This window comes from Oncorhynchus nerka, linkage group LG22 (genome assembly GCF_034236695.1).
Source record: "Oncorhynchus nerka isolate Pitt River linkage group LG22, Oner_Uvic_2.0, whole genome shotgun sequence".
NCBI classification, from domain to species: Eukaryota; Metazoa; Chordata; class Actinopteri; order Salmoniformes; family Salmonidae; genus Oncorhynchus; species Oncorhynchus nerka.
Window position 1 is genome coordinate 73,618,334 of NC_088417.1, and position 27,326 is coordinate 73,645,659.

General features: G+C 44.6%; 1 protein-coding gene across 1 annotated transcript in view; it reads right to left on the minus strand.

Annotated features, from left to right (window-relative positions):
* LOC115104785 (cell adhesion molecule DSCAML1-like) overlaps positions 1–16,974 on the minus strand; it is a 112,051-nt gene extending 95,077 nt beyond the window's left edge. Inside the window, exons 1-2 of the mRNA XM_065007385.1 lie at positions 16,788–16,974; positions 111–431 (exon numbers count right to left, since the gene is read on the minus strand). Coding sequence (XP_064863457.1) covers positions 111–431; positions 16,788–16,974 — 508 coding nt within the window. The remainder of the gene's footprint in view (positions 1–110; positions 432–16,787) is intronic.
* Positions 16,975–27,326: the final 10,352 nt, after the last annotated feature.

Consider the following 27,326-nt stretch of genomic DNA (forward strand, 5'->3'; position numbering starts at 1 on the left):
TCCCCCTCCCTTCTTCACCTGTCCCTTCATTCTGTCCTCTCTTCTCCTATTCACTCTTTTCCCCTCTGCTTTTTATGTTCTCCCCCCGCCCCCTTCCCCCCTCTCCTCACCAGCTTTGACTCTGATATTGGGGCTTCGGATCTTGCCAGCCTGGTTTTCTGCGGTGCAGAAGTAGTCGTTGTCATGGATGTAGGAGTTGAAGGCGGAGGGTGAGAAGGGGTAGAGTTGGAGGGTGCCATTGGCATGGACGTGGCGGATGTGGGGCACGTCGTAGATGTCATCGCCGGTGGCCAGGTACCAGCGCAGGATGGCGGTGGGGGTGCCGCCCGCCGGACAGGGCAGAGACACCCCCACCGAGCTGGAGTAGGTCAGCCTCTGCAGGGATGCGTTCACAAAGTACAGCCTGGTAGAGCCCACATCCTCACTGTGTACTGCATGGGGAGAGAGATAGGATAGTTAGTAATAGGTAGGGTAGAGAAAAGTCAGTGACATGTAGAACTATATAAGCTAAATGTCACTGTTGCAAAACAACAGATAACGACTTGCATGAAAAACACTGTTGAGCTCCATATTCAAAATACATATTTGGAACTCTACCCGCGTGTTATTCAATAAAAAATTACAATAAGAGTAAAAGGGAGATTGAAAAGTAATGACACATAATCAGATGTAATAAAACAAAAGGGGAGGAACATGAATGCCCTTCAAAAGTGTAGCAAAATAATCAGAACAAATGTATGTCAAATGCCCAGCTGCAAACATCAGTCATGTGATGCAGAAAGCCAGGGATTTGAGCTAAAGCCTCTGGTGGGTTACGTGGATGGGGGAGGAGGCCTCTACCTCTACACACACACAGACACACAGACACACACCAAGAGAAAAAACACAGTTATGTGATTGGAATTTGTATGCCAGACACAGAGTTAAGTCTGTTTAATCTTCTTTCATATTTATCACACAGACACACACTCACACACACACACACACACACACACACACACCAGGAGTGTTCCTACTGGGTACTCAGATTAGGGGTACACAACCCCATCAGAGAGATAAAGGGAGAGTACCCACAATTCAGAATCAAGGAGGGGACTATTAGAAGAGAAAGGACTATATGCTAGATGGACATATGTGGATGCACAAATCCATCTCACCATTCCCCAAAATATGTAACGCATAGATCCTTTATCCCACAGTGCAGTAATACTTAACAATACAAAACAAAACCCGCAAATCCTAAAAATGTAAAGCAAGGAATTAAGAAATAATAGAACGAGCGATGTCAGAGTCCGGAATATAAATATACATATAAATATACACCCAATCCAAGATGGCGTAGCAGTCGGACGTGTGTTTGTCTTGTCCCATGTAAACAGTCGGTTTCCTCTGGTTTTTTTCAAACAGTTGAAGTCGGAAGTTTACGTACACTTAGGTTGGAGTCATTAAAACTTGTTTTTCAAACACTCCACAAATGTCTTGATAAACAAACTATAGTTTTGGCAAGTCTACTTTGTGCAAGACACATTTTTTCAACAATTGTTTACAGACATATTATTTCACTTATAATTCATTCTATCACAATTCCGGTGGGTCAGAAGTTTACATACACTAAGTTGACTGTGCCTTTAAACAGCTTGGAAAATTCCAGAAAATATGTCATGGCTTTAGAAGCTTCTGATAGGCTAATTAACATAATTTGAGTCAATTGGAGGTGTACCTGTAGATGTATTTCAAGGCCTACCTTCAAACTCATTGCCTCTTTGCTTGACATCATGGGAAAATGAAAAGAAATCAGCCAAAAAATTGTAGACCTCCACAAGTCTGGATCATCCTTGGGAGCAATTTCCAAATGCCTGAAGTTATCACGTTCATCTGTACAAACAATAGTACGCAAGGATAAACACCATGGGAGTATGCAGTCGTCATACCTCTCAGGAAGGAGACGCGTTCTGTCTCCTAGAGATTAATGTACTTAGTTGCGAAAAGTACAAATCAATCCCAGAACAACAGCAAAGGACCTTGTGAAGATGCTGGAGGAAGCTGGCACAAAAGTATGTATATCCACAGTAAAATGAGTCCTATATCTGCATAACCTGAAAGGTAGCTCACCAAGGAAGAAGCAACTGCTCCAAAACCACCATAAAAAAGCCAGACAACTTTTGAAACTGCACATGGGGACATGTACAGCACTTTGAGATATCAGCTGATGTACGAAGGGCTATATAAATTAATTTAATTTGATTTGACAAAGATCGTACTTTTTGGAGAAATGTCCTCTGGTCTGATGAAACAAAAATAGAATTGTTTGGCCATAATGACCATCATTATCTTTGGGGGGAAAAGAGGGAGGCTTGTAAGCCGAAGAACACCATCCCAACCGTGAAGCACGCGGGTGGCAGCATCATGTTGTGGGGGTGCTTTGCTGCAGGAGGGACTGGTGCACTTCACAAAATAGATGGCATCATGAGGCAGGATAATTATGTGGATATATTGAAGCAACATCTCAAAACATCAGTCAGGAAGTTAAAGCAAATGGGTCTTCCAAATGGACAATGATCCCAACTATATACTTCCAAAGTTGTGGCAAAATGGCTTAAGGACAACAAAGTCAAGGTATTGGAGTGGCCATCACAAAGCCCCATAGAACTTTTCTGGGCAGAACTGAAAAAGCGTGTGCAAGCAAGGAGGCCTACAAACCTGGCCAAAATTCACTCAATTTATTGTGGGAAGCTTGTGGAAGGCTACCCGAAATGTTTGACCCAAGTTAAACAATTTAAAGGCAATGCTACCAAATACTAATTGAGTGTATGTACACTTCTGTCCCACTGGGAATGTGATGAAAGAAATAAAAACTGAAATAAATAATTCTCTCTACTATTATTCTGACATTTCACATTCTTAAAATTAAGTGGTGATCCTACCTGACCGAAGACAGTGAATTTTTACTAGGATTAAATGTCAAGAATTGTGAAAAACTGAGTTTAAATGTAGTTGGCTAAGGTCTATGTAAAGTTCTGACTTCAACTCTATATATTTCAATCTCACTATGATCTAAATACACTTTCCTGCAATCCTCCTCACCCAATGTGGTACGGATCTGCTATTTGTATACGTTATAACTGGAACCTCCATCAGAAGCTAGCCAGATAACTAGCTCACCTTTAGCTCGGACACCAGCCAGCTTTAGCTCGGTCAATACCTGCCAGTCTGCACAGCGCGATATCAACCCAGAGCATTTCAGACTGCTTTTCTCCACCACATCACCGGATTCCTGCCGCAAGCTCTAGGCCATTGCACCAGATTATGGCCGCTAGCTAGCTGTAACTGAGTGGCTACTGCTGTCTAACACCTCTGTCCCAAAGCAAGCACCAGTTAGCCTTGAGCTAGCCTCGAGCTAGGCCCATCTCCTGGCTAGCCGAAGAGGTATACCCGCTAATTTGTGGGCTACAATACCTCTTTTGCCAATTGGCCTGGACCCTTTATTGCCGACACAGAGCCCTGCCGATCCATCACGACTGGTCTTCCGATGTAATCGTCCGAAGTGGTTTCAACAGGCCTTTCCGTTGCGATGTCGCCGAAGACACAGCTGCTAGCCCCAGCCCGCTAGCATTCTGAACTTCGTGCCTCCCGCTCGCTTAGCATAGTAGCGACTACCGAACAGCTCCCTGACTCACCTACTATTGCTCATTGGACCCTAATGATCACTCAGCTACACATGCCTCTCTCTAAGGTCTTGTCTTCTGCTGTTTCGGTTAGTTATTATTGTTTTATTTCACTGTAGAGTCCCTAGTCCAGCCCAACATGGCTTAGATAGCTCTTTTGTCACACATCCCACACATGGGGAGACCTCACCTGGCTTAACTGGTGTCTCCAGAGTTGCAAGCTCTCTCATCATCACTCAATGCCTAGGTTTACCCCCACTGTGCTCACATCCTACCATACCCTTGTCTGTACATTATGCCCTGAATCTATTCTACCATGCCCAGGAATCTGCCCCTTTTATTCTCTGTTCCCAAAGCACTAGCCGACCAGTTCTTATAGCCTTTAGCTGTACCCTTATCCTACTCCTCCTCTGTTCCTCTGTTGATGTAGAGGTTAACCCAGGCCCTGCAGCCCCCAGCATTACACCTATTCCCCAGGCGCTCTCATTTGTTGACTTCTGTAAACATAAAACCCATGCATGTTAACATCAGAAGCCTCATCCCTAAATGTGTTTTATTCACTACTTTAGCATATTCTGCCAACCCTGATGTCCTAGCCGTATCTGAATCCTGGCTTAGGAAGGCCACCAAAAATTCTGAAATTTCCATCCCCAACTACAACATTTTCCATCAAGATAGAACTGCCAAAAGGGGCGAAGTTGCAATCTACTGCAGAGATAGCCTGCAGAGTTCTGTCATACTATCCAGGTCTGTGCCCAAACAGTAAGAGCTTCTACTTTTAAAAATCTACCTTTCCAGAAATAAGCCTCTCACTGTTGCTGCTTGGTATAGACCCCCTCAGCCCCCAGCTGTTCCCTGGACACCATATGTGAATTGATTTCCCCCCATCTATCTTCAGAGTTCGTACTGTTAGGTGACCTAAACTGGGATTTGTTTAGCACCCTGGCTGTTCTACAATCTGTAAACATGGGCACCCTCATAGATATCATCCTGACCAACTTTCCCTCTAAATACACCTCTGCTGTCTTCAACCAGGATCTCAGCGATCACTGCCTCATTGCCTGCGTCCGTAATGGGCCCGTGGTTTGACCACCCCTCATCACTGTCAAACGCTCCCTAAAACACTTCAGCGAGCAGGCCTTTCTAATCAACCTGGACCGGGTATCCTGGAAGGATATTGACCTCATCCCGTCAGTAGAGGATGCCTGGTTGTTCTTTAAAAGTGCTTTCATCACCATCTATATAAGCATGCCCCATTCAAAAAATGTGTCACTAAGAACAGATAAATCCCTTGGTTCACTTCAGACGTGACTGCCCTTGACCAGCACAAAAACATCTTGTGGCGTACTGCATTAGCATCGAATAGCCCCAGCGATATGCAACTTTTCAGGGAATTCAGGAACCAATATAAACAGTCAGTTAGGAAAGCTAAGGCTAGCTTTTTCAAACAGAAATTTGCATCCTGTAGCACTAATCCCAAAAAGTTTTGTGCCACTAATGTCCATGGAGAATAAGAGCACCTCCTCCCAGCTGCCCACTGCACTGAGGATAGGAAACACTGTCACCAACGATAAATCTACGATAATGGAGAATTTCAATAAGCATTTTTCTACGGATGGCCATGCTTTCCACCTGGCTACCCCTACCCTGGCCAACAGCTCTGCATCCCCCGCAGCATTTTGCCAAAGCCCTCCCCGCTTCTCCTTCACCCAAATCCAGATAGCTGATGTTCTGAAAGAGCTGCAAAATCTGGATCCCTACAAATCAGCTGGGCTAGACAATCTGGACCCTCTCTTTCTAAAATGATCTGCCGAAATTGTTGCAACCCCTATTTACTAGCCTGTTCATCCTCTCTTTCGTATCGTCTGAGATCCCTAAAGATTGGAAAACTGCCACGGTCATCCCCCTCTTCAAAGGGGGAGACACTTGAGACCCAAACTGTTATAGACCTATATCCATCCTGCCCTGCCTTTTTAAAGTTTTCTAAAGCCAAGTTAACAAACAGATCCCCGACCATTTCGAATCCCACCATACCTTCTCCACTATGAAATCTGGTTTCTGAGCTGGTCATGGGTGCACCTCAGCCACGCTCAAGGTCCTAAATGATATCATAACCGCCATAGATAAAACACAGTACTGTGCAGCCATTTTCATCGACCTGGCCAAGGCTTCGACTCTGTCAATCAATAGCCTTGGTTTCTCAAATGACTGCCTCGCCCGGTTCACCAACTACTTCTCAGATAGAGTTCTGTGTTTCAAATCGGAGGGCCTGTTGTCCGGACCTCTGGCAGTCTCTATGGGGGTGCCATAGGATAGGGTTCAATTCTCGGGCCGACTCTTTCTCTGTATTTATCAATGATGTCGCTCTTGCTGCTGGTTATTCTCTGATCCACCTACGCATTCTGTATACATCTGGCCCTTCCTTGAAAACTGTGTTACCAAACCTCCAAACGAGCTTCAATGCCATACAACACTCCTTCCATGGCCTCCAACTGCTCTTAAATGCAAGCAAAACTAAATGAATGCTCTTCAACCGATTGCTGCCCGTCTATCATCACTACTTTGGACAATTACAAATACCTAGGTGTCTGGTTAGACTGTAAACTCTCCTTCCAGACTCACATTAAGCATCTCCAATACAAATGAAATCTAGAATCGGCTTCCTATTTCGCAACAAAGCCTCCTTCACTCATGCTGCCAAACATACCCTTGCTGCCAAACATACCCTCGTAAAACTGACTCTCCTGCCGATCCTCGACTTCGCCGATGTCATTTACAAAATAGCCTCCAACACTCTAATCAGGAAATTGGATGTAGTCTATCACAGTGCCATCTGTTATGTCACCAAAGCCCCATATACTACCCACCACTGCGACCTGTATGCTCTCGTTGGATGGCCCTCGTTACATATTTGTCGCCAAACCCACTGGCTCCAGGTCATCTACAAGTCTTTGCTAGGTAAAGCCCCACCTTATCTCAGCTCACTGGTCACCATAGCAACACCCACCCGTAGCACGCACTCCAGCAGGTATATTTCACTGGTCATCCCCAAAGCCAACACCTCTTTTGACCGCCTTTCCTTCCAGTTCTCTGCTGCCAATGACTGTAACGAATTGCAAAAATCTCTGAAGCTGGAGACATATCTCCCTCACTAACTTTAAGCATCAGCTGTCAGAGCAGCTTAACAATCACTGTACCTGTACACAGCCCATCAGTAAATAGCACACCCAACTACCTCATCCCCATATTGTTATTTTTTTTTCTTTCTCTTTTGCACCCTAGTATTTCTACTTGCACATTATCATCCGTACATCTATCACTCCAGTGTTAATGCTAAATTATTTCGCCACTATGGCCTATTTATTGCCTTACCTCCCTAACCTTACTACATTTGCACACACTGTACATAGATTTTTCTATTGTGTTATTGACTATATGTTTGTTATCCCATGTATAACTATGTGTTGTTGTTTTTGTCGCATTGCTTTGCTTTATCTTGGCCAGGTCGCAGTTGTAAATGAGAACTTGTTCTCAACTGGCCTACCTTGTTATATAAAGGTGAGATATTTAAAAAAAAGAGGATGGTGTGTATAGAAAGTATGGACAGTATATGAATAGAGAAGGTGTGTACAGCCGTAGTTATATAGGATGAGTATTGACTAGAATACAGTATATAAAATGTGCTTACCAAGTCACATAATAAGTTGCATGGACTCACTCTGTTACTACATTATCTCTGTACCCCACACATACAATTATCTGTAAGGTCCCTCAGTCAAGCAGTGAATTTTAAACACAGATCCAACCACAAAGACCAAGGAGATTTTCCAATGGCTAGCAAAGAAGGGAACCTATTGGTAGATCGGTAAAAATAAAAACATTTAAGCAGACATTTAATATCCCTTTGAGCATGGTGAAGTGAATTAATTATTGCAAAAAGGCATTAAAATAAAACAGCAAAAACTGTCCTGAATACAAAGTATTATGTTGGGGGCTATTTCAGCACAACACATCACTGAGTACCACTCTCCATATTTTCAATCATGGCAGTGGCTGCCTCATGTTATGGGTATGCTTGTCATCAGAAGAAAAAACTAGGGAGTTTTTTAGGATAAAAAGAAACAGAATAGAGCTAAGCACAGGCAAAATCCTAGAGGAAAACCTGGTTCAGTCTGACACTGGGAGACAAAAGCACCTTTCAGCAGGACAATAACCTAAAACAAGGCCAAATATACACTGGAGTTGCTTACCAAGACAACATTGAACATTCCTGAGTGGCCTAGTTACAGTTTTGACTTAAATCGGCTTGAAAATCTATGGCAAGACTTGAAAATGTTTGTCTAGCAATGATCAACAACCAACTTAACAGAGCTTGAAGAATATTTTAAAGAATAATGTGCAAATATTGTACAATACAGGTGTGCAAAGCTCTTAAAGACTTACCCAGAAAGACTCACAACTGTAACTACTGTATTGACTCAGGGGTGCAAATAATTATGTCAATTAGATATTTCTGTATTTCATTTTGAATACATTTGCTAACATTTCTAAACACATTTTCATTTTGTCATTATGGAGTAATATGTGTAGTTGTGTGAGATTTTTTATTTATTTAATCAATTTTGAATTCAGGGTGTAACACAACAAAATGTGGAATAAGTCAAGGGGTGTGAACACTTTCTGAAGGCACTGTACATAGGGCAGCAGTCTCTAAGATGCAGGGTAGAGTACCGGGTGGTAGCTGGCTAGTAACAGTGACTAAGTTCAGGCCAGGGTACTGGGTGGAGGTCGGCTAGTAGTGACTGTTTAACAGTCTGATGGCTGTTTTTCAGTCTCTCGATCTCAGCCTTGATGCACCTGTACTGTCTCCGCCTTCCAGATGGTGGCAGGGTGAACAGAACCGTGGCTCGGGTGGCTGAGGTCCTTGATGATCTTCTTGGCTTTCCTGTGACACCGGGTGCTGTAGATGTCCTGGAGGGATGGCAATGTGTCCCCGGTAATGCATGGGGCTGACCACACCACCCTCTGAAGAGCCATGCAGTTGCGGAAGGTGCAATTGCCGTACCAGGTGGTGATACAAACAAGATACTCTCAATGGTTCATCTGTAGACGTTTGTGAGGGTCTTAGGGGCCAGGACAAATTTCTTCAGCCTCCTGAGGTTGTGGATGGACCATTTCAGGTTGTCAGTGATATGCACACCGAGGACCTTAAAGCTTTTCACCCTCTCCACTGAGTCCCAACAATGTGGATGGGGGCATGCTCTCTCTGATGTCTCCTGAAGTTCACAATCAAGCTCCTTCGATTTGTTGACGTTGAGGGAAAGGTTATTATCCTGGTACCACTCTGCCAGGTCCCTCAACTCCTACCTGTAGGCTGTCTCGTCATTGTTGGTAATCAGGCCTAACACTGCTGTGTCGTCTGCAAACTTGATCATCGAGTTGGAGATGTGCGTGGCCCCGAAGTCATGGGTGAACAGGGAACACAGGAGGGGGCTGAGCACGCGCCCATGTTGAGGATCAGCTTAGCGGAGATGTTGTTGCCTACCTTCATCACCTGGGGTCGACCCGTCCGGAAGTCCAGGATCCAGTTGCGCAGGGACGGGGTTCAGACCCAGGGCCTTGAGCTTAGTGATGAGCTTGGAGGGCAATATGGTTTTGAAGGCTGAGATATACAGTAGTTGATGAACAGCATTCTTACATAGGTATTCCTGTTGTCCAGATGGGATAGGGCAGTATGCAGTGCATTGATGATTGAGTGATCTGTGGATCTGTTGGGGCAGTATGCAAATTGTAGTGGGTCTAGGGTGCCAGGTAAGGTGGAGGTCATATGATCCTTAACTAGCCTCTCAAAGTACTTCATGATGGCAAAAGTTAGTGCTACAGAGTGATAGGCATTTAGTTCAGTTACCTTCGCTTTCTTGGGTACAGGAAGAATGGTGGACATCTTGAAGCAAGTAGGGACAACAGACTGGCAGATGGAGAGATTGAATATGTCCGTAAACACTCCAGCCAGTTGGTCTGCCCATGCTCTGAGGAAGCGGCTTGGGATGCCGTCTGGGCCGGCAGCCTTGCGAGGGTTCATTCACCTCTACCTCTAGACTCTCTCTCTATTGTCCAGCCCCTCCAACACTACTGTCCAAACCATCTGCACCAGGCTCTCTAGTATACCTAGAGTAAACACTTAGGCTAATTTAATGTACATTTGTATATGCTAGTGTGTACGTTGTGCTGTTCACAGACAGGTTGGTTACATTTGTAGGTTAAGATTTCAGATGGTGGTGATAGCAACACATTAAACTATGAAGCTTTTTCTCACAGGATTAGCACTATGGACAGATTCTATACATTTACCCAAGAGTAAGATCAGATCCACAGACAGAGTCTTGAGATTAACCCTGGAGTAAGATCTCCTCCTATGGATAGTGATGCTTCCATAGGCTATATAATCCCACCTAAGGGCTAGTTCATAATGCCACAAGTCATGTCCCCTTGAAAGAACAGTAGCACTCACTCCTGGCTCTATGGTCTGGGCTCAACATAGCATTGATGTTAGATGGGAAGTGAGGGCAGCATGCTACAGATGGTAAATATGAACTCTAGCCGTCCATCTGATGGTGGACTGCAGAATCCAGGTCAGACATGCTCCCCCACCCCAATGCACAAGCCATGCCCCCTCCTCTCCCTCCCCTCTGCAGATTACTGATAATGGCCCCCGAGCATAAAGCCCATATTAAAGATGACAATATCTATAATCTCCCAATGGGGAGAGGACTAAAGTGGAGGGGTGGAGTGGTGGAGGGGGGAAATGCAGGCTGAGAGGTTGGGGGGGGGGCTGGGCAGCAGGACCACCCCTCTTTAGATTAGGGGCCTGGGGGCTGGAGGGGTGAGGGTGGTTAAAAGAGGGGTACTGGGCAGGATCGAGTGGGGAGTGGGTGAGAGAGGGGGGGGGGGGGGTCAACCAGCCCACTCAAAGCCTGTCACAAACAGACACACACCACATAAACATGCCACAAGCGGAATTTAGGGAACGCTCACACTGGGTGGAGACAGAGGGGTTGCCATGGTGGCACTGGCATGTGACAAAAAAATATATACACAACATACTATGTGTGAATACAGTGTGTTGGTTGTATTTTGAGGGGGTGAACTGGGGGCAAGTGACTTCCATCCAAGTCAATGGAAGGAGAAACCATCCGGACTATTAATTAACAGCCAGGTCACCTGTGATACAATTCAGTATTCGACGTCCATCCATGTCTGAGGACGCCAGGAGATAATGTGGACACCGGCCACTGGGGTCAACAGTTAGCGCTATTACCTTCAAGTAGGTTTAGATTTTGCTAGAGTGTTGTGGGCGGGGATGGCAAATGGGCGTAATTATCTGACTGATTCCAAAGGTTGCAAGGCAGTTTTTGAGATTTTTGTTTTTAAGCCTATCCCAAACCTTACAGAGTTAATGCCTAACCTTAAGATTTCGGAGTTATTGCCTAAACTTTTCATTTTTAAGTATTTTTTGTTGTAGTTGTATTTTACTCCCTTTTTCATTTAGGATCTCATCGCTGCCAGTGCCAATGGGCTCGGGAGAGATGAAGGTCAAGTCATGCGTCCTCCGAAACATGACCTGCCAAACCGCGCTTCTTTAACACCCACCCGCTTAACCCGGAAGCCAGCTGCACCATTGTGTCGGAGAAAACACTGTTCAACTGACAACCGAAGTCAGCCTGCAGGCACCTGGCTCTCCACAAGGAGTCGCTAGACCGCGATGAACCAAGTAAAGCCTCCCCTGCCAAACCCTCCCCTAACCCAGACGACGCTGGGACAATTGTGTCCCTATGGGACACCCGGTCACAGCGTGGGATCGAACCCGGTGCAGTGCCTTAGACCGCTGTGCCACTCGGGAGGCCCATTAATACCTAAATTTAACCTGAGTTAATGCCTAAACTTAACCTTAAAGACCTTGAAATTTGACGTTTGTAACAACTTCGAAATTTGATATTAGATAACCATGGATAAATGTCTAATTCTGACGTGAGACTATGAGAGCTGGTTGTTAATTAATGGCTCAAATGGCCTTCCCATCTCCATTTTGTGGAATTATGAGCTGCTTCTCAGAAAAACAGTCAGTCTGAATGGATCAAATCATTCAGCAAAAACATTCTAGCATCCCATTTGACTGTGCATTGACTGCCAGCCATTAATGTACTATGTCATGTTAACACATCAACAAACCCCCTTTCAATCAAATTCAGTCCAAAGCATCTGAGTTCAGTGTTGACCTGATATCTGGGGACACCAGTAGAACTGGGAGTTCAGTCCTAATAAAACACAATGAGGAAAAACAATAGGAAATATGTATAATGAAACACATCCATGTCCCCTCATTCATTGTGAGGTGTTTTCATTGCAGTGCATTGGAGCCTGTTAATGGTGTTGGTAGAACTGAGCCCTGGCTTGCTGGCTGCAGGAGTGAGTGTGCACAGAACACACTGAGCCACTATTTTATGCAGCCTGCTTGAGAACGAGCCATGAATATGTATGTCGGAGAGGCAGAAGCCATTGCCTATGCAAGACTTCATTATGCATAATACAGCTGGTCTACGCCTCTCCGGTGTGAGCGCGCATGCGCATGCACAAACATACACACACACACTCACTCCACACACACACACGCACACAATCGTATCATGTGTTAAACACAATCCACACACTGATGAGCTGGTAAATAAATGTCCACACCCCCACATTGCCCTTTCATATACAAACCATCAAACCCGCAGTCCCTGAACCAAACGAAATGCATAATGCTTTCTCCTCTTCTCCATCTTCCCCCTTTTTCTCTCTCTCTCTCCCTCGTTCTCTCTTTAACCCTCTGCTCATGTGCATACACATCAGTGCTCCCTCTGTCTCAACCCCCATCCTCTTTTCGCTCTCTGTCACACATCATGGAGCACCTCTTCCCATGGAGACAGATGTAGGATCATTTTCAGACTGCCTGGAAATCCACTTCCTACCTCTCCTTCCCTCCATCTCCCTGTGATGGAGGTAGGTGTAAGCTTATGAATAATCCTTAGGGGTCTGGCATAAGTAGGTGGTTGGTGTGGGGTGGGAAGATGTGAGGGCTGGGCTGGTGGGTTGTTGGGGGTTATATCTAATCAAGGCAGGGGTTTTGCCCCCCTGCTTTCTGTACACCATATACCCCATCACCCCCCAGGCCCGTGCTGCGTCAGTGAAAAAGTGTGCTACTTCAGCAGTCCCCTGGGACCAGCTCCCCCTTACATCAAAGCAGCCAGTTTCTCTCTTAATGTGAATATCAAATCTGTAGATCACAAGTCCCAGCAGTCTGCATAAAACTGCCCCTCCCCCAGCCTTTAATTCTGCCTAGTGATGAGGGGTAGAAGGAGGAGTGTGTGTGTGTGTGAGAGAGAGAGAGAGAGAGAGAGAGAGAGAGAGAGAGAGAGAGAGAGAGAGAGAGAGAGAGAGAGAGAGAGAGAGAGAGAGAGAGAAAGAGAGAAAGAGAGAGCATACCTTTGACAACCACCTGCCAGAACATAAACATTTCCCCAAATACAGTAAGACCCGAGGTGATAAAAGGCTTGGACACCTCACCTGTCATCCATCAGGACGCATGTAATTGACATATTTCATATCCCTTTTTTTCAAACATAGCCTATCCATTCATTATCCATTCTAACCATCTAATGTATTTTTATTCGACATAACTTATCCCATTCGGGTAGGCTACATTGTGACGACGGGTTGAGAGAGGAGCGGGAGGATGCAGGGGGACTGAGACGAATAGGAAAGCAGATGTGCCATGATAGACGTGTAAGATCCTATCGCTGAACGCTCTATGGCTCCGCTCCGCGCGCTCTGAGATCCGCTGCGCTCGCCCTGCCAGCCTCACCACTGCAACGCGCCACTTACACCAGCTGCAGTAACGTTCATATCTCACAATACTATTACAAAGTTAGGTAGGCTTAATCACCATTAGACGGCGGTAAAACGTACATTTCTGAGTTCCTCATTACAGGCCAGGGCAACCCCGGTCAATGCCATAGAAATCGATTTTTTTCCCATGCACTCAATTGAAAAAGTTTGCGGGATGATTTTAAAGGGTTGAAGTTTGAAGGATTCTTTGGCCTCAAATGAAAACAATAACAAAAGCAATAGTGCAAACTGTATACACCATATTATGAATAGGTTAATCATATTGACTCATGAATGAACCCAGGACACACACAGCACAGGCTTAGGCTATTCAAGGAGCCAAATAAACGTGTTAGAATTAGTATATAGCTTACAACAGATAACCGAAACGAAAATGTGATTGATTCTAAATGTACGAATGCAATTTGACAAGAAAATGAAGTAACTAGGCCTAGGCATATGTTACAGCCTGGGCCATAAGCCAAGGCGAAGTTTCAAATAAAGGCAGTGCATTTATTCTTTCAGCATTATTCAATATTTAAAAAAGTGATTTATGAGCATATTTGACTAGAAAAATAAAACCATGCAATTATATATTGGCACTCTTCTGTCCTGTTACCCGCTTTGCTGCTCTGTCATTGGGTGATGCGGCAGATCGCAACGCTAATTGCGCAGCTGAGGGGAGAAGGCAGCTGGGGATTTGGGCTAAAATTGAGAGAGACCAATTTTGAATGTTTCTATTTTCTACGAGGGAGGACAGGAGAGGGAGGGTTGTGTGTGGAGGGGGAGAGGGTGACAGTAGCCTAGGAGCTTATGACAGGGGAGGGAATGTCTTATAACCACCTATATTTGGATTAATTAAGATCAATTTCGAAATGCCATTGACGGGACCATTTTATTATATATATTTTATTTTAATTTCATAATTATAAAAAAAAATCAATAGACCAATAAATCCTTAGAAATTACACTGAAAATACAAACTGCTTTACAACAATTATAGCATTTCTGAAATCAATACATAATTAATTGTTAATCATTCTAGGCAATAAATAATTGAAATGTGTGTGTCTGTGTTGGATTATCATAATTTGTATTTGGTCAAAAATAGCAAACGGGTGGTCAGGTAAATAAATTCCATATTGACAAAATTGTCTATTTCCCATCTTCAATAATGAAATATAGCGCTATAATAGTCATAAAATATCCTATTTCATTTAGCTTCATTGGTTTTAAGCCTAAAGATGTAATGACTGTTCATCACCTAAAGATATAGAAAATGAATACTAATTAATTACACAGCCATTTGGACTAAAATAAGGTCTCTTTGATTTGTTTCTTTCATTTATGTAGGCTAATTGACCAATTATGTAACCCATGTCTCGCTGTAAGTCATTCGCTAGCCCACTGAATTGGGTGTGTTTGCGTTGTAAAATGGGTCCAAGTATGTACGGGAAAATATTAAACAAAAATGAGATGTTTAAATGCAACATATTAAAATGAACCATTTAACAATAGCCTTCAAATAAATGGTCACAGTTCAATTATACACATAAACTTTGTGGCAAACAGTCCCAATGCAATGCAGAGAGGGAGGGCTGTCCCCTTTCCCACAGACAGACTGACAGAGACAGAGACAGAGACAGAGAGAGAGAGAGAGAGAGAGAGAACAGCCAGGGTTCAGGTGGGCTATTAGAGGGAAACACGCCTGGGCTTGTCCATATTCACCCACGCATCTGGGGTCTTCTTTGGTCAAATAAATTAAGATCGAATTAAATAGATTTAAAAAGACATTTGGATGCTGGTATGAGAACATTGTGCCTTTACTTATTAACTTGACTTTTCATATTATTTTAACTGATATGCATTCAGGGAGACATTCAAATGCTTGAATGGTCCACATGTACTTACACCCAATTACCTAATTAAATAATTATTAACACAAAACAGCCTAAATAAAAGTAGGCGCCAATGTGAGCTTGTATCGTGGGTTTGCCCTTCCAGTATTGACAGACATGTCAGATAGGCCTATATATCAAGACATAAGAAGAACAAAAACATATCTACCCATCCTTCAGGCCCATGCCATTTATGAAATTATAACTCGTAAATATGCATATACATAACTCCAAACAGTCAGGCTAAACAAAGGACTACACACTAAGATGCTGTTGAGTTTCTGTGTTATTTTCAACGCAGATTTGCAGGATTATTATAATACACTGTAATAGCAAGAGAGATCAGTTTGGTAATTCGTTCGGGATTTGCAGCCATATTGAATCAGCCTTTGAAATGTGAGGATTTTTCCTCGTCAAAAACAGAAAGCACTTTTTAAAGATAAATCATTAAACGAAAATTAAACTCATAATGTCCACAAAATAAACGAAGAAATTCTGAAAAGAGTAATTGTATTTTCATTATGGGGTAATTAATTTGGGTGTGATCATTTGTCTAATAAGAAGCCTTTGGTTTGTTACTTCATTTTTCAACATGGCAACTACTCATTGACAGACACAGACTCAAGATCACCTCCCAAAAATCACCACAGCACACCTCCAGAATAGTGCGCCTGTGTCCACAGCCAAGCGCTTAAAACACATTCAAAGACATACCCACAAACCGACACCAATAGGCCAAACTACCACAGCAAAATGATTTACTAACACTGAAATAAAATGATAAGAATCGATTTCAACAAATACTTTGCACAACATGTGCCCATTCAAGTTTTGACCTCTAAAAAAAGTCAACAATTCAGGCATTTCAAGACCTGTTTTCATCTCCCTCTCCCACCTCGTTCTGCCTATCCAGCCATTTTACATATTCATAACTCTCGTTGGTATAATGCGAAAACAAACCGTGCTATCAGCACCATCTGCGGCATCACCGACCAGTGCACACGGCCACACATCGACAAAAAATACATTTCACACCTAAAACACCTCTACATGCATCTTTACAATATGCCTATGCATTTTGTAGACAAAGTAATTTACACTTAATTTTCAAATCCAATCTCTCCTAATTGCATGGCTTCCAATGATGGCTACATCAATGCAGTTGTTCTCCTTCTACATCTCCATGTTTCTTTACAATAATTGGTAATTATTACAGTACTTTTGATCAGGATAGAATAAGTGAGACACTCACTGGATTTAATTAATTAAGGTAATACATAAAAACAGTGTTTCTTACCTTCCCGGAGAGAGTACAGCAGGAGTAAAGTTACAAGCCACATGCCATAAATAGCAGGTATATTTTTCAGGAATGTTTGGCAATCCTGGCAAGTGTGCGGCGCAGTCTTTGGCCAGGCGAGTCTCGGTGCTGGACTGGCGACTATGCTCCCTGGCGGTCTCTCCAGCCCTGCTGCCCGGATAACCATCGCAGGGAAATGAGAAGCGCCTGAGCCCCGCCCACGTCCCCTCCCTTCGACGTGACTACAGAACATGCAAGCGAAGCCTCCCTTCGTAGTCTAATGAGACACGGTCAAAATATACGTCACACGCCAAATGGAACCACTAAGGGTCGAGTTGAGTTGAGGAGTGGATATTCGGTCACTTTTCGGTGGAAAGGAGGGAGTGTGCTCCGGATTGACGCGGACAGGTGGATGGCTACTGTCTCTGACACAGGTGAGCGCACCCACCTGTGCAACACACGGAATGACCTGGCCTTTTCTCTCCGCTTTGGATGGATCTACTCCAGATACCGTTGGATACTTTGAAAGCAAATCACTATAATCAACAATATTACTTGTCTGTTTATTTCTGCATTCACTCAGTCGCTGAGTGGCGGTTGGACATAGCACTCCTGAATCGCATAGTGACTTAATAAAATGAAAGCACGTCTCTCTCATCTTTCCTCTCCCCGGCAACGGAGCACTGGCGCAAATTCATGCAACTGAAAGCTCTCTCTCCCCCTCCCTCGCGCACATGCATGCACGCACGAACAAACAAATACACACACAGGCAGACGGAGAGACCGAGAGACAGAGAAATAGCGAGAGAGAGATGGAGAGATCCCTCTGTCTGGTTGAGCCAACTGAACGTTTAAATTAAATGTATTTTTATTTTACCTTTATTTAACTAGGCAAGTCAGTTAAGAACAAATTCTTATTTTCAATACATACAGACCAATAGCCTTGTTTTTTGGCTTTCACCATATCACCACCCCCACACGTGCTGATATCGACTGGCTTGCATAAATTCAAATGATTGATTACACTGCACTCTTGCCATCATAGGACCAATATGCTCATATGACTGATGACCAACGAAGGACATTCCAGTCTAAAGAGGCTCAGTGGCACACTATGGCCTAGAGTTTATTGGTGTGTACACAGATTTGCAAATGTTATCACAGGTGCAGCGAAATGCTTGTGTTTCTAACTCCAACAGTGCAGTACAGCCTAGCATGATTAAAAAAATAAACACAATACACACATAATCCACTGAGTGAACAAAATATTGGGAACACCTTCCTAAATATTGCGTTCCACACCCCTTTGCCCTCAGAACAGACTCAATCCGTCAGGGGATGGACTCTACAAGGGTCGAAGCCGTTCCACAGGGATGCTGGCCCATGTTGACTCCAATGCTTCCCACAGTTGTGTCAAGTTGGCTGGATGTCGTTTGGGTGGTGGACCATTCTTGATACACACAGGAAACCGTGGATTGATGGCAGCATTCGCGTGAAACTGAAAGCACGAACCACTGCTTTTAATCAGGGCAAGGTGACTGGAAACATGACCGAATACAAACAGTGTAACTATTCCCTCCGCAAGGCAATCAAACAAGCTAAGCGTCAGTATAGAGACAAAGTAGAATCTCAATTCAACGGCTCAGACACAAGAGGTATGTGGCAGGGTCTACAGTCAATCACGGATTACAAAAAGAAAACCAGCACCGTCACGGACCAGGATGTCTTGCTCCCAGGCAGACTAAATAACTTTTTTGCCCGCTTTGAGGACAATACAGTGCCACTGACACTGCCCGCAACTAAAACATGCGGACTCTCCTTCACTGCAGCCGACGTGAGGAAAACATTTAAACGTGTCAACCCTCGCAGGGCTGCAGGCCCAGACGGCATCCCCAGCCGCACCCTCAGAGCATGCGCAGACCAGCTGGCTGGTGTGTTTACGGACATATTCAATCAATCCCTATCCCAGTCTGTTGTTCCCACATGCTTCAAGAGGGCCACCATTGTTCCTGTTCCCAAGAAAGCTAAGGTAACTGAGCTAAATGACTACCGCCCCGTAGCACTCACTTCCGTCATCATAAAGTGCTTTGAGAGACTAGTCAAGGACCATATCACCTCCACCCTACCTGACACCCTAGACCCACTCCAATTTGCTTACCGCCCAAATAGGTCCACAGACGATGCAATCTCAACCACACTGCACACTGCCCTAACCCATCTGGACAAGAGGAATACCTATGTGAGAATGCTGTTCATCGACTACAGCTCGGCATTTAACACCATTAGTGCCCTCCAAGTTTGTCATCAAGCTCGAGACCCTGGGTCTCGACCCCGCCCTGTGCAACTGGGCACTGGACTTCCTGACGGGCCGCCCCCAGGTGGTGAGGGTAGGCAACAACATCTCCACCCGCTGATCCTCAACACTGGGGCCCCACAAGGGTGCGTTTTGAGCCCTCTCCTGTACTCCCTGTTCACCCACGACTGCGTGGCCACGCACGCCTCCAACTCAATCATCAAGTTTGCGGACGACACAACAGTGGTAGGCTTGATTACCAACAACGACGAGACGGCCTACAGGGAGGAGGTGAGGGCCCTCGGAGTGTGGTGTCAGGAAAATAACCTCACACTCAACGTCAACAAAACTAAGGAGATGATTGTGGACTTCAGGAAACAGCAGAGGGAACACCCCCCAATCCACATCGATGGAACAGTAGTGGAGAGGGTAGTAAGTTTTAAGTTCCTCGGCGTACACATCACAGACAAACTGAATTGGTCCACCCACACAGACAGCATCGTGAAGAAGGCCACCACTAACATTGGAGGCTGAAGAAATTCGGCTTGTCACCAAAAGCACTCACAAACTTCTACGGATGCACAATCGAGAGCATCCTGTCGGGCTGTATCACCGCCTGGTACGGCAACTGCTCCGCCCACAACCGTAAGGCTCTCCAGAGGGTAGTGAGGTCTGCACAACGCATCACCGGGGGCAAACTACCTGCCCTCCAGGACACCTACACCACCCGATGTCACAGGAAGGCCATAAAGATCATCAAGGACAACAACCACCCGAGCCACTGCCTGTTCACCCCGCTATCATCCAGAAGGCGAGGTCAGTACAGGTGCATCAAAGCTGGGACCGAGAGACTGAAAAACAGCTTCTATCTCAAGGCCATCAGACTGTTAAACAGCCACCACTAACATTGAGTGGCTGCTGCCAACACACTGACTCAACTCCAGCCACTTTAATAATGGGAAATGATGTAAAATATATCACTAGCCACTTTAAACAATGCTACCTAATATAATGTTTACATACCCTACATTATTCATCTCATATGTATACGTATATACTGTACTCTATATCATCTACTGCATCCTTATGTAATACATGTATCACTAGCCACTTTAACTATGCCACTTTGTTTACATACTCATCTCATATGTATATACTGCACTCAATACCATCTACTGTATCTTGCCTATGCCGCTCTGTACCATCACTCATTCATATATCTTTATGTACATATTCTTTATCCCCTTACACTTGTGTCTATAAGGTAGTAGTTTTGGAATTGTTAGCTAGATTACTTGTTGGTTATTACTGCATTGTCGGAACTAGAAGCACAAGCATTTCGCTACACTTGCACTAACATCTGCTAACTATGTGTATGTGACAAATACAATTAGATTTGATTTTGAACTGTTGAGCCTGAAAAACCCAGGAGCGCTGGAGTTCTTGACATACTCAAACTGGTGCGCCTGGCACCTACTACCAAACCACATTCAAAGGTACTTAAATATTTTGTCTTGCACATTCACCCTCTGAATGGCACACATACACAATCCATGTCTGAATTGCCTACAGGCTTAAAAATATTTTTTTTTACCTGTCTCTTCCCCTTCATCTACACTGATTAAAGTGTATTTAACAGGTGACATCAACAAGGGATTATAGCTTTAACCTGGATTTACCTGGTCAGTCTGACCTGTACACTCAGTGTATATATTCAGAAGACAGTAACTACTACCAATTGGGGAGAAAAAGGGGGGTAAAAAAATTATATATATTATGTTATTTTAATGGACAAAAAACTTTGCTTTTCTTTCAAAAAGAAGGACATTTCTAAACTTTTGAACAGTAGCATCAGCATTTGTGGGTTCGATAACTTTCTTCTGAAACTCGTCAGTCTATTCTTGTTCTGAGAAATGAAGGCTATTCCATGTGAGAAATTGCCAAGAAACTGAAGATCTCGTACAACGCTGTGTACTACCCCCTTCACAGAACAGCACAAACTAGTTGTAACCAGAATAGAAAGACGAGTGGGAGGCCCCGGTGCACAACTGAGCAAGAGGACAAGTACATTAGAGTGCCTAGTTTGAGACACAGACACCTCACAAGTCCACAACTGGCAGCTTCATAAAATAGTACTCGCAAAACACCAGTCTCAACGTCAACAGTGAAGAGGCGACTCCGGGATGCTGGCCTTCTAGACAGCATCCCAGAGGAGTGGCTTCGGGAACAAGTCTCTGAATATCATTGAGTGGCCCAGCCAGAGCCCGGACTTGAGCTGAAAATAGCTGTGCAGCAATGCTCTTCATCCAACCTGACAGAGCTTGAGAGGATCTGCAGAGAAGAATGTGAGAAACTCCCCAAATACAGTTGTGCCAAGCTTGTAGCTTCTTACCAAGAAGACTCGAGGCTGTAATTTCTGCCAAAGATGCTTCAACAAAGTACTGAGTAAAGGGTGTGAATACTTATGTAAATTGTGTGTACATTAATGAGGGGAAAAATCAATTTAATCCATTTTAGGAAAAGGCTGTAATGTAACAAAATGTGGAAAAAGTGAAGGGGTCTGAATACTTTCAGAATGCTCTGTACATATAATGGTGTGTAAAGACATTATCAACAGTATATGAATAGAAAAGGTGTGTACAGCAGTAGTTATATGGGATGAGCCATGACTAGAATACAGTACATATGTATAAAGTAGGTAAAACTGTATGTAAACATTATTTAAGTGATCAGTGTTCAATGACACTATGTACATAGGACAGCAGTCTCTAAGGTGCAGAGTAGACTACCGGGTGGTAGACGACTAGAACAGTGACTAAGGTTAAGGGCAGGGTACTGGGCGGAGGCCGGCTAGTGGTGACGGTCTGATGGTCTGAAGATAGAGGCTGTTTCTCAGTCTTTCGGTCCCAGCATTGATGCACCTGTACTGTCTCCGCATTCTAGATGGTAGCGGGGTAAACAGGCCGTGGCTCGGGTGGCTGAGGTCCTTGATGATCTGGAAGCGTTTGACCCTCTCCAATGCAGTCTGTCAATGTGGATGAGGGTGTGCTCTCTCTGCTGTCTCCTGTAGTCCACGATAAGCGACTTAGTTTTGTTGACATTGAGGGAGATGTTATTTTCCTGGCACCACTCCGCCATGACTTTCACTTACTGCCTGTAGGCTGTCTCATCGTTGTTGGTACCAATGTTGTGTTGTCAGCAAACTTGATGATTAAGCTGGAGACGTGTGTAACCACGCCATCATGGGTGAACAGGGAGTACAGGAGGGGGCTGAGCATGCACCCCTGTGGGGCCCCTGTGTTGAGGATCAGTATGGCAGAGGTGTTGTTGCCTACCTTCACCACTTGGGGTCGACCCGTCAGGAAGTCCTGGACCCAGTTGCACAGGGAAGGGTTCAGACCCAGGGCCCTGAGCTTAGTGATGAGCTTGGAGGGCACTATGGTGTTGAAGGCCTAGCTGTAGTTGATGAACAGGATTCTTGCATAGGTATTTCTCTTGTCCAGGTGCAATGGTGATTGCATCGTCCGTGGATCTTTAGGGTCAATATGCAAATTGTAGTGGGTCTACGGTGTCGGAGAAGGTGAAGGTGATATGGTCCGTAAGTAGCCTCTCAAAGCACTTCATGATGACAGAAGTGAGTACTATGGAGCGATAGTCATTTAGTTCAGTTACCTTCACTTTCCTGGGACACAGGAACAATGGTGGACATCTTGATGCAAGTGGGGACAACAGACTGGGATATGGAGAGATTGAATATGTCCGTAAACGATCCAGCCAGCTAGTTTGCACATGCTCTGAGGACACCGCTTGTGATGCCGTCTGTACCGGCAGCTTTGTGGGGGTTAACACGCTTAAATAACCCACTCACTTTGAGAACGAAACCACAGAGAACGAAACCACACAGTCCTCATGAGCGTCGGGGGCACACATAGGCGGCTCAATGTTGTTTTCTCTGAAACAGGCAAAGGTGTTTAGCTCGTACGGGAGCTAGGCATCGGTGTCTGCAATGTCTGGTTTTCCCTTTGTAATCCGTGATTGTCTGGAGTCCCTGCCACATACGTCTCGTGTCTGAGCCGTTGAGTTGTGACTCCATTTGTCCCTATACTGTCGTTTTGCCTCTTTGATTGCCTTACGGAGGTCACAGCTAGTCTGTTTGTACATATTCCCAGTCACCTTGTCATGGTTAAATGCCGTGGTTCGCTCTTTCAGCTTTGCGCGAATGCTGCCGTCTAGCCACGGTTTTTGGTTTGGATAAGTTCTTATCGTCACAGTGGGAACATCATCCTCTATCCACTTCCTGATGAACCCTGTTCCGAGTCAGTGTATACAGTGGGGCAAAAAACTATTTAGTCAGCCACCAATTGTGCACGTTCTCCCACTTAAAAAGATGAGAGGCCTGTAATTTTCATCATAAAAATCCAGAAAATCACATTGTAGGATTTTACATGAATGTATAGTTAAAGTGACTATGCATATAAGATAAACAGAGAGTAGCAGCAGCGTAAAAGAGGGGATGGGGGGGGGTCACACAATGCAAATAGTCCGGGTTGGTTACCTGTTCAGGAGTCTTATGGCTTGGGGGTAAAAACTGTTGAGAAGCCTTTTTGTCCTAGACTTGGCACTCCGTTACCGCTTGCCATTCGATAGTAGAGAGAACAGTCTATGACTGGGGTGGCTGGGGTATTTGACAATTTTCAGGGCCTTCCTCTGACACCGCCTAGTGTAGAGGTCCTGGATGGCAGGCAGCTTTGCCCCAGTGATGTACTGGGCCGTACGCACTACCCTCTGAAGTGCCTTGCGGTCGGAGGCCGAGCAATTGCCGTACCAGGCAGTGATGTTGCAGCTGTAGAAGCTTTTGAGGATCTCAGGACCAAATCTTTTTATGCCAAATCTTTTTATTTTCCTGAGGGGGAATAGGCTATGTCGTGCCCTCTTCACGACTGTCTTGGTGTGTTTGGACCATTCTAGTTTGTTGTTGATGTGGACACCAAGGAATTTGAAGCTCTCAACCTGCTCCACTACAGCCCTGTCGATGAGAATGGGGACGTGCTCGGTGCTCCTTTTCCTGTAGTCCACAATCATCTCCTTGGTCTTGGTTACGTTGAGGGATAGGTTGTTATTCTGGCACCACACGGCCTGGTCTCTGACCTCCCTGTAGGCTGTCTCATCGTTGTTGGTGATCAGGCCTACCACTGTTGTGTCGTCAGCAAACACTGTTGTGTCGTCTGCATCCACCATTTCCGAGTCTGAGTAGGGGTTGGACGGAAAAACCTCATGTTATGTTCAATGTTGAAACGAATACAGGGGCAGAGGAGGTGCAGTGGACTCTTCAATAAGGTGTCTGTGCCTATTTGAGAGAGAGTGTGTGTGACCGGAGTGACTGGAGTGTTATAAAATGTGTGTGCAGTGGTGTAAAGTACTTTAGCGTACTACTTAAGTTGTTTTTTGGTGGTATTTGCACTTGACTTTTGGGGTATCTGTACTACAACTTTTACTTCACTACATTTCTAAAGAAAATAATGTACTTTTTACTCCATACATTTTGCCTGACACCCAAAAGTACTCGTTACATTTTGAATGCTTCGCAGGACAGGAGAATTGTCTAATTCACACACTTATCAAAAGAACATCCCTGGTCATGCCTACTGCCTCTGATCTGGCGGACTCACTAAACACATGCTTCATTTGTAAATGATGTCTGAGTGTTGGATCATGCCCCTGGCTATCTGTAAAATAAAAACTGATATGTCTGGCAGACATATCAGTGTGGATGACGGATCACCACCTCAAGCTGAACCTCGGCAAGACGGAGCTGCTCTTCCTCCCGGGGAAGGACTGCCCGTTCCATGATCTCGCCATCACGGTTGACAACTCCATTGTGTCCTCCTCCCAGAGCGCTAAGAACCTTGGCGTGATCCTGGACAACACCCTGTTGTTCTCAAATAACATCAAGGCGGTGGCCCGTTCCTGTAGGTTCATGCTCTACAACATCCGCAGAGTACGACCCTGCCTCACACAGGAAGCGGCGCAGGTCCTAATCCAGGCACTTGTCATCTCCCGTCTGGATTACTGCAACTCGCTGTTGGCTGGGCTCCCTGCCTGTGCCATTAAACCCCTACAACTCATCCAGAACGCCGCGGCCCGTCTGGTGTTCAACCTTCCCAAGTTCTCTCACGTCACCCCGCTCCTCCGCTCTCTCCACTGGCTTCCAGTTGAAGCTCGCATCCGCTACAAGACCATGGTGCTTGCCTACGGAGCTGTGAGGGGAACGGCACCTCAGTACCTCCAGGCTCTGATCAGGCCCTTACACCCAAACAAGGGCACTGCGTTCATCCACCTCTGGCCTGCTCGCCTCCCTACCACTGAGGAAGTACAGTTCCCGCTCAGGCCAGTCAAAACTGTTCGCTGCTCTGGCCCCCCAATGGTGGAACAAACTCCCTCACGACGCCAGGACAGCGGAGTCAATCACCACCTTCCGGAGACACCTGAAACCCCACCTCTTTAAGGAATACCTAGGATAGGATAAAGTAATCCTTCTCACCCCCCTTAAAAGATTTAGATGCACTATTGTAAAGTGGCTGTTCCACTGGATGTCATAAGGTGAATGCACCAATTTGTAAGTCGCTCTGGATAAGAGCGTCTGCTAAATTACTTAAATGTAATGTAATGTAAATGCCCATAAGGGACTCAGTGGCCATGCCCCATCAGATTTCTACTGTAATGTTTTTTAAAGTATTTAAAATATATTATAATTGTTGTTTCTCTGTGACACTACTTGCCACCTACACATTTTTTGAAGATGGATTTAGCTAGCCCAGATAGGTTCCCAATCTCCAAACCTCATAACTAGCTACCAAGAAGCCATTTCAGGCTATCAATAAAGTTAGAGTTGCTAGCTTGTCTAACTATCTTAGCTGGCATTCTATCTTAGCTATCTTAGCTGGCACAGAAAAGCAAGCAATTACTAAACATACTGAATAGGACTCACATTTCTTGAAATCTTTTACCCAGATTTTAGCAGAGATGCAGAGAAACATATTTAGTTTCTTTGAAAAAAATAACCACCAGTCAGGAGGATACAGACAGCTCAAGATGTACCTTATATATGCAGAAAAATAAACATATTTTGACATAGAATTAAGCGTAATAATTATGGCTCTAGATTCCAGGGAAAATCTGTTTCAGGTGTTTGAGAACATTTTTAATTCTCCAACTTCCACCCTCCAGCCATCCCCACGTACTTTGTGCCTCTTCAGATTTTTTGGGGTGCATGCTGCCCCTGGGTGGCGGTGTCTGATGGACGAGATAAGCCTACATCATAAATGTATCACTATAGAAGGTAAACAAAATAAGCTATTTTCCCCAATAACTCACTTACCCAGAAAAGGCCTTCTAATTCATGTCTTCCTGAACAAAATCTGCTACATGGTTGAAGTTTGCATTGTATGTAGCCTAATGCCGATGTTGTCCGATTATGAAACGGTGACCTTATTTATAAATCCCTCTAGATTTAACCTGAAAATAGACGCGCCGTTACTAGGCCAAATATTTCAACAGAATAGGCGAATAGCCTTCTTCCCAATTAATTCAAATGGAATATATTAATCGATATGCATTTCAGCATCTCCCTAGTCTCGTATATTGCAGGGGTCAAAGTGAGATAGCCTGGTAGGCTAGTCAGTGTTTAACCTGTCGCCAAGATTGGTTTCTTTTTAAAGAAATTGTAGATAAAAAAAAAAACTCCACTGCATTTTACCTGTATCATTCAGATCGAGTCTTTAGGCTTGTTGTGAAAGGGGGGGGGGGGGGGGGGGGGCGAGACTTAAATGTTTTGAATTCAAGTTTGTTCGTTGTGATTGCAATTTTACTCAACTAATTTAAACAGATTATCTGTGTGACTTTTAAGTGTTTTCTAACTATTTGGAATGTGCATAAATTGCCTCTTGGGACTCGCATCAAAAAGCTTCCTGGGGTTCTAGTTGGTGGCAGGTGCCAGCCTGGCAGTAGGCTATACTGAGACGAGAGCTTCTTTGAGACAATTCGTTTGAATTAATGCATTTTTGCTGCCGCCCTCTGGTTGAAATCTCTATTGCACCTGGAACATACATTCTGTTGTTTTGGCATCAGTCAATTGATCCTCTTTTTAGACATACTTTTTCGACAATGCCCCAAATTCACGCAGAAATCCAATTAAAATAAACCATATACTGAATTGAAGACCAGCATATTGTGTCGAGGGCAAAATG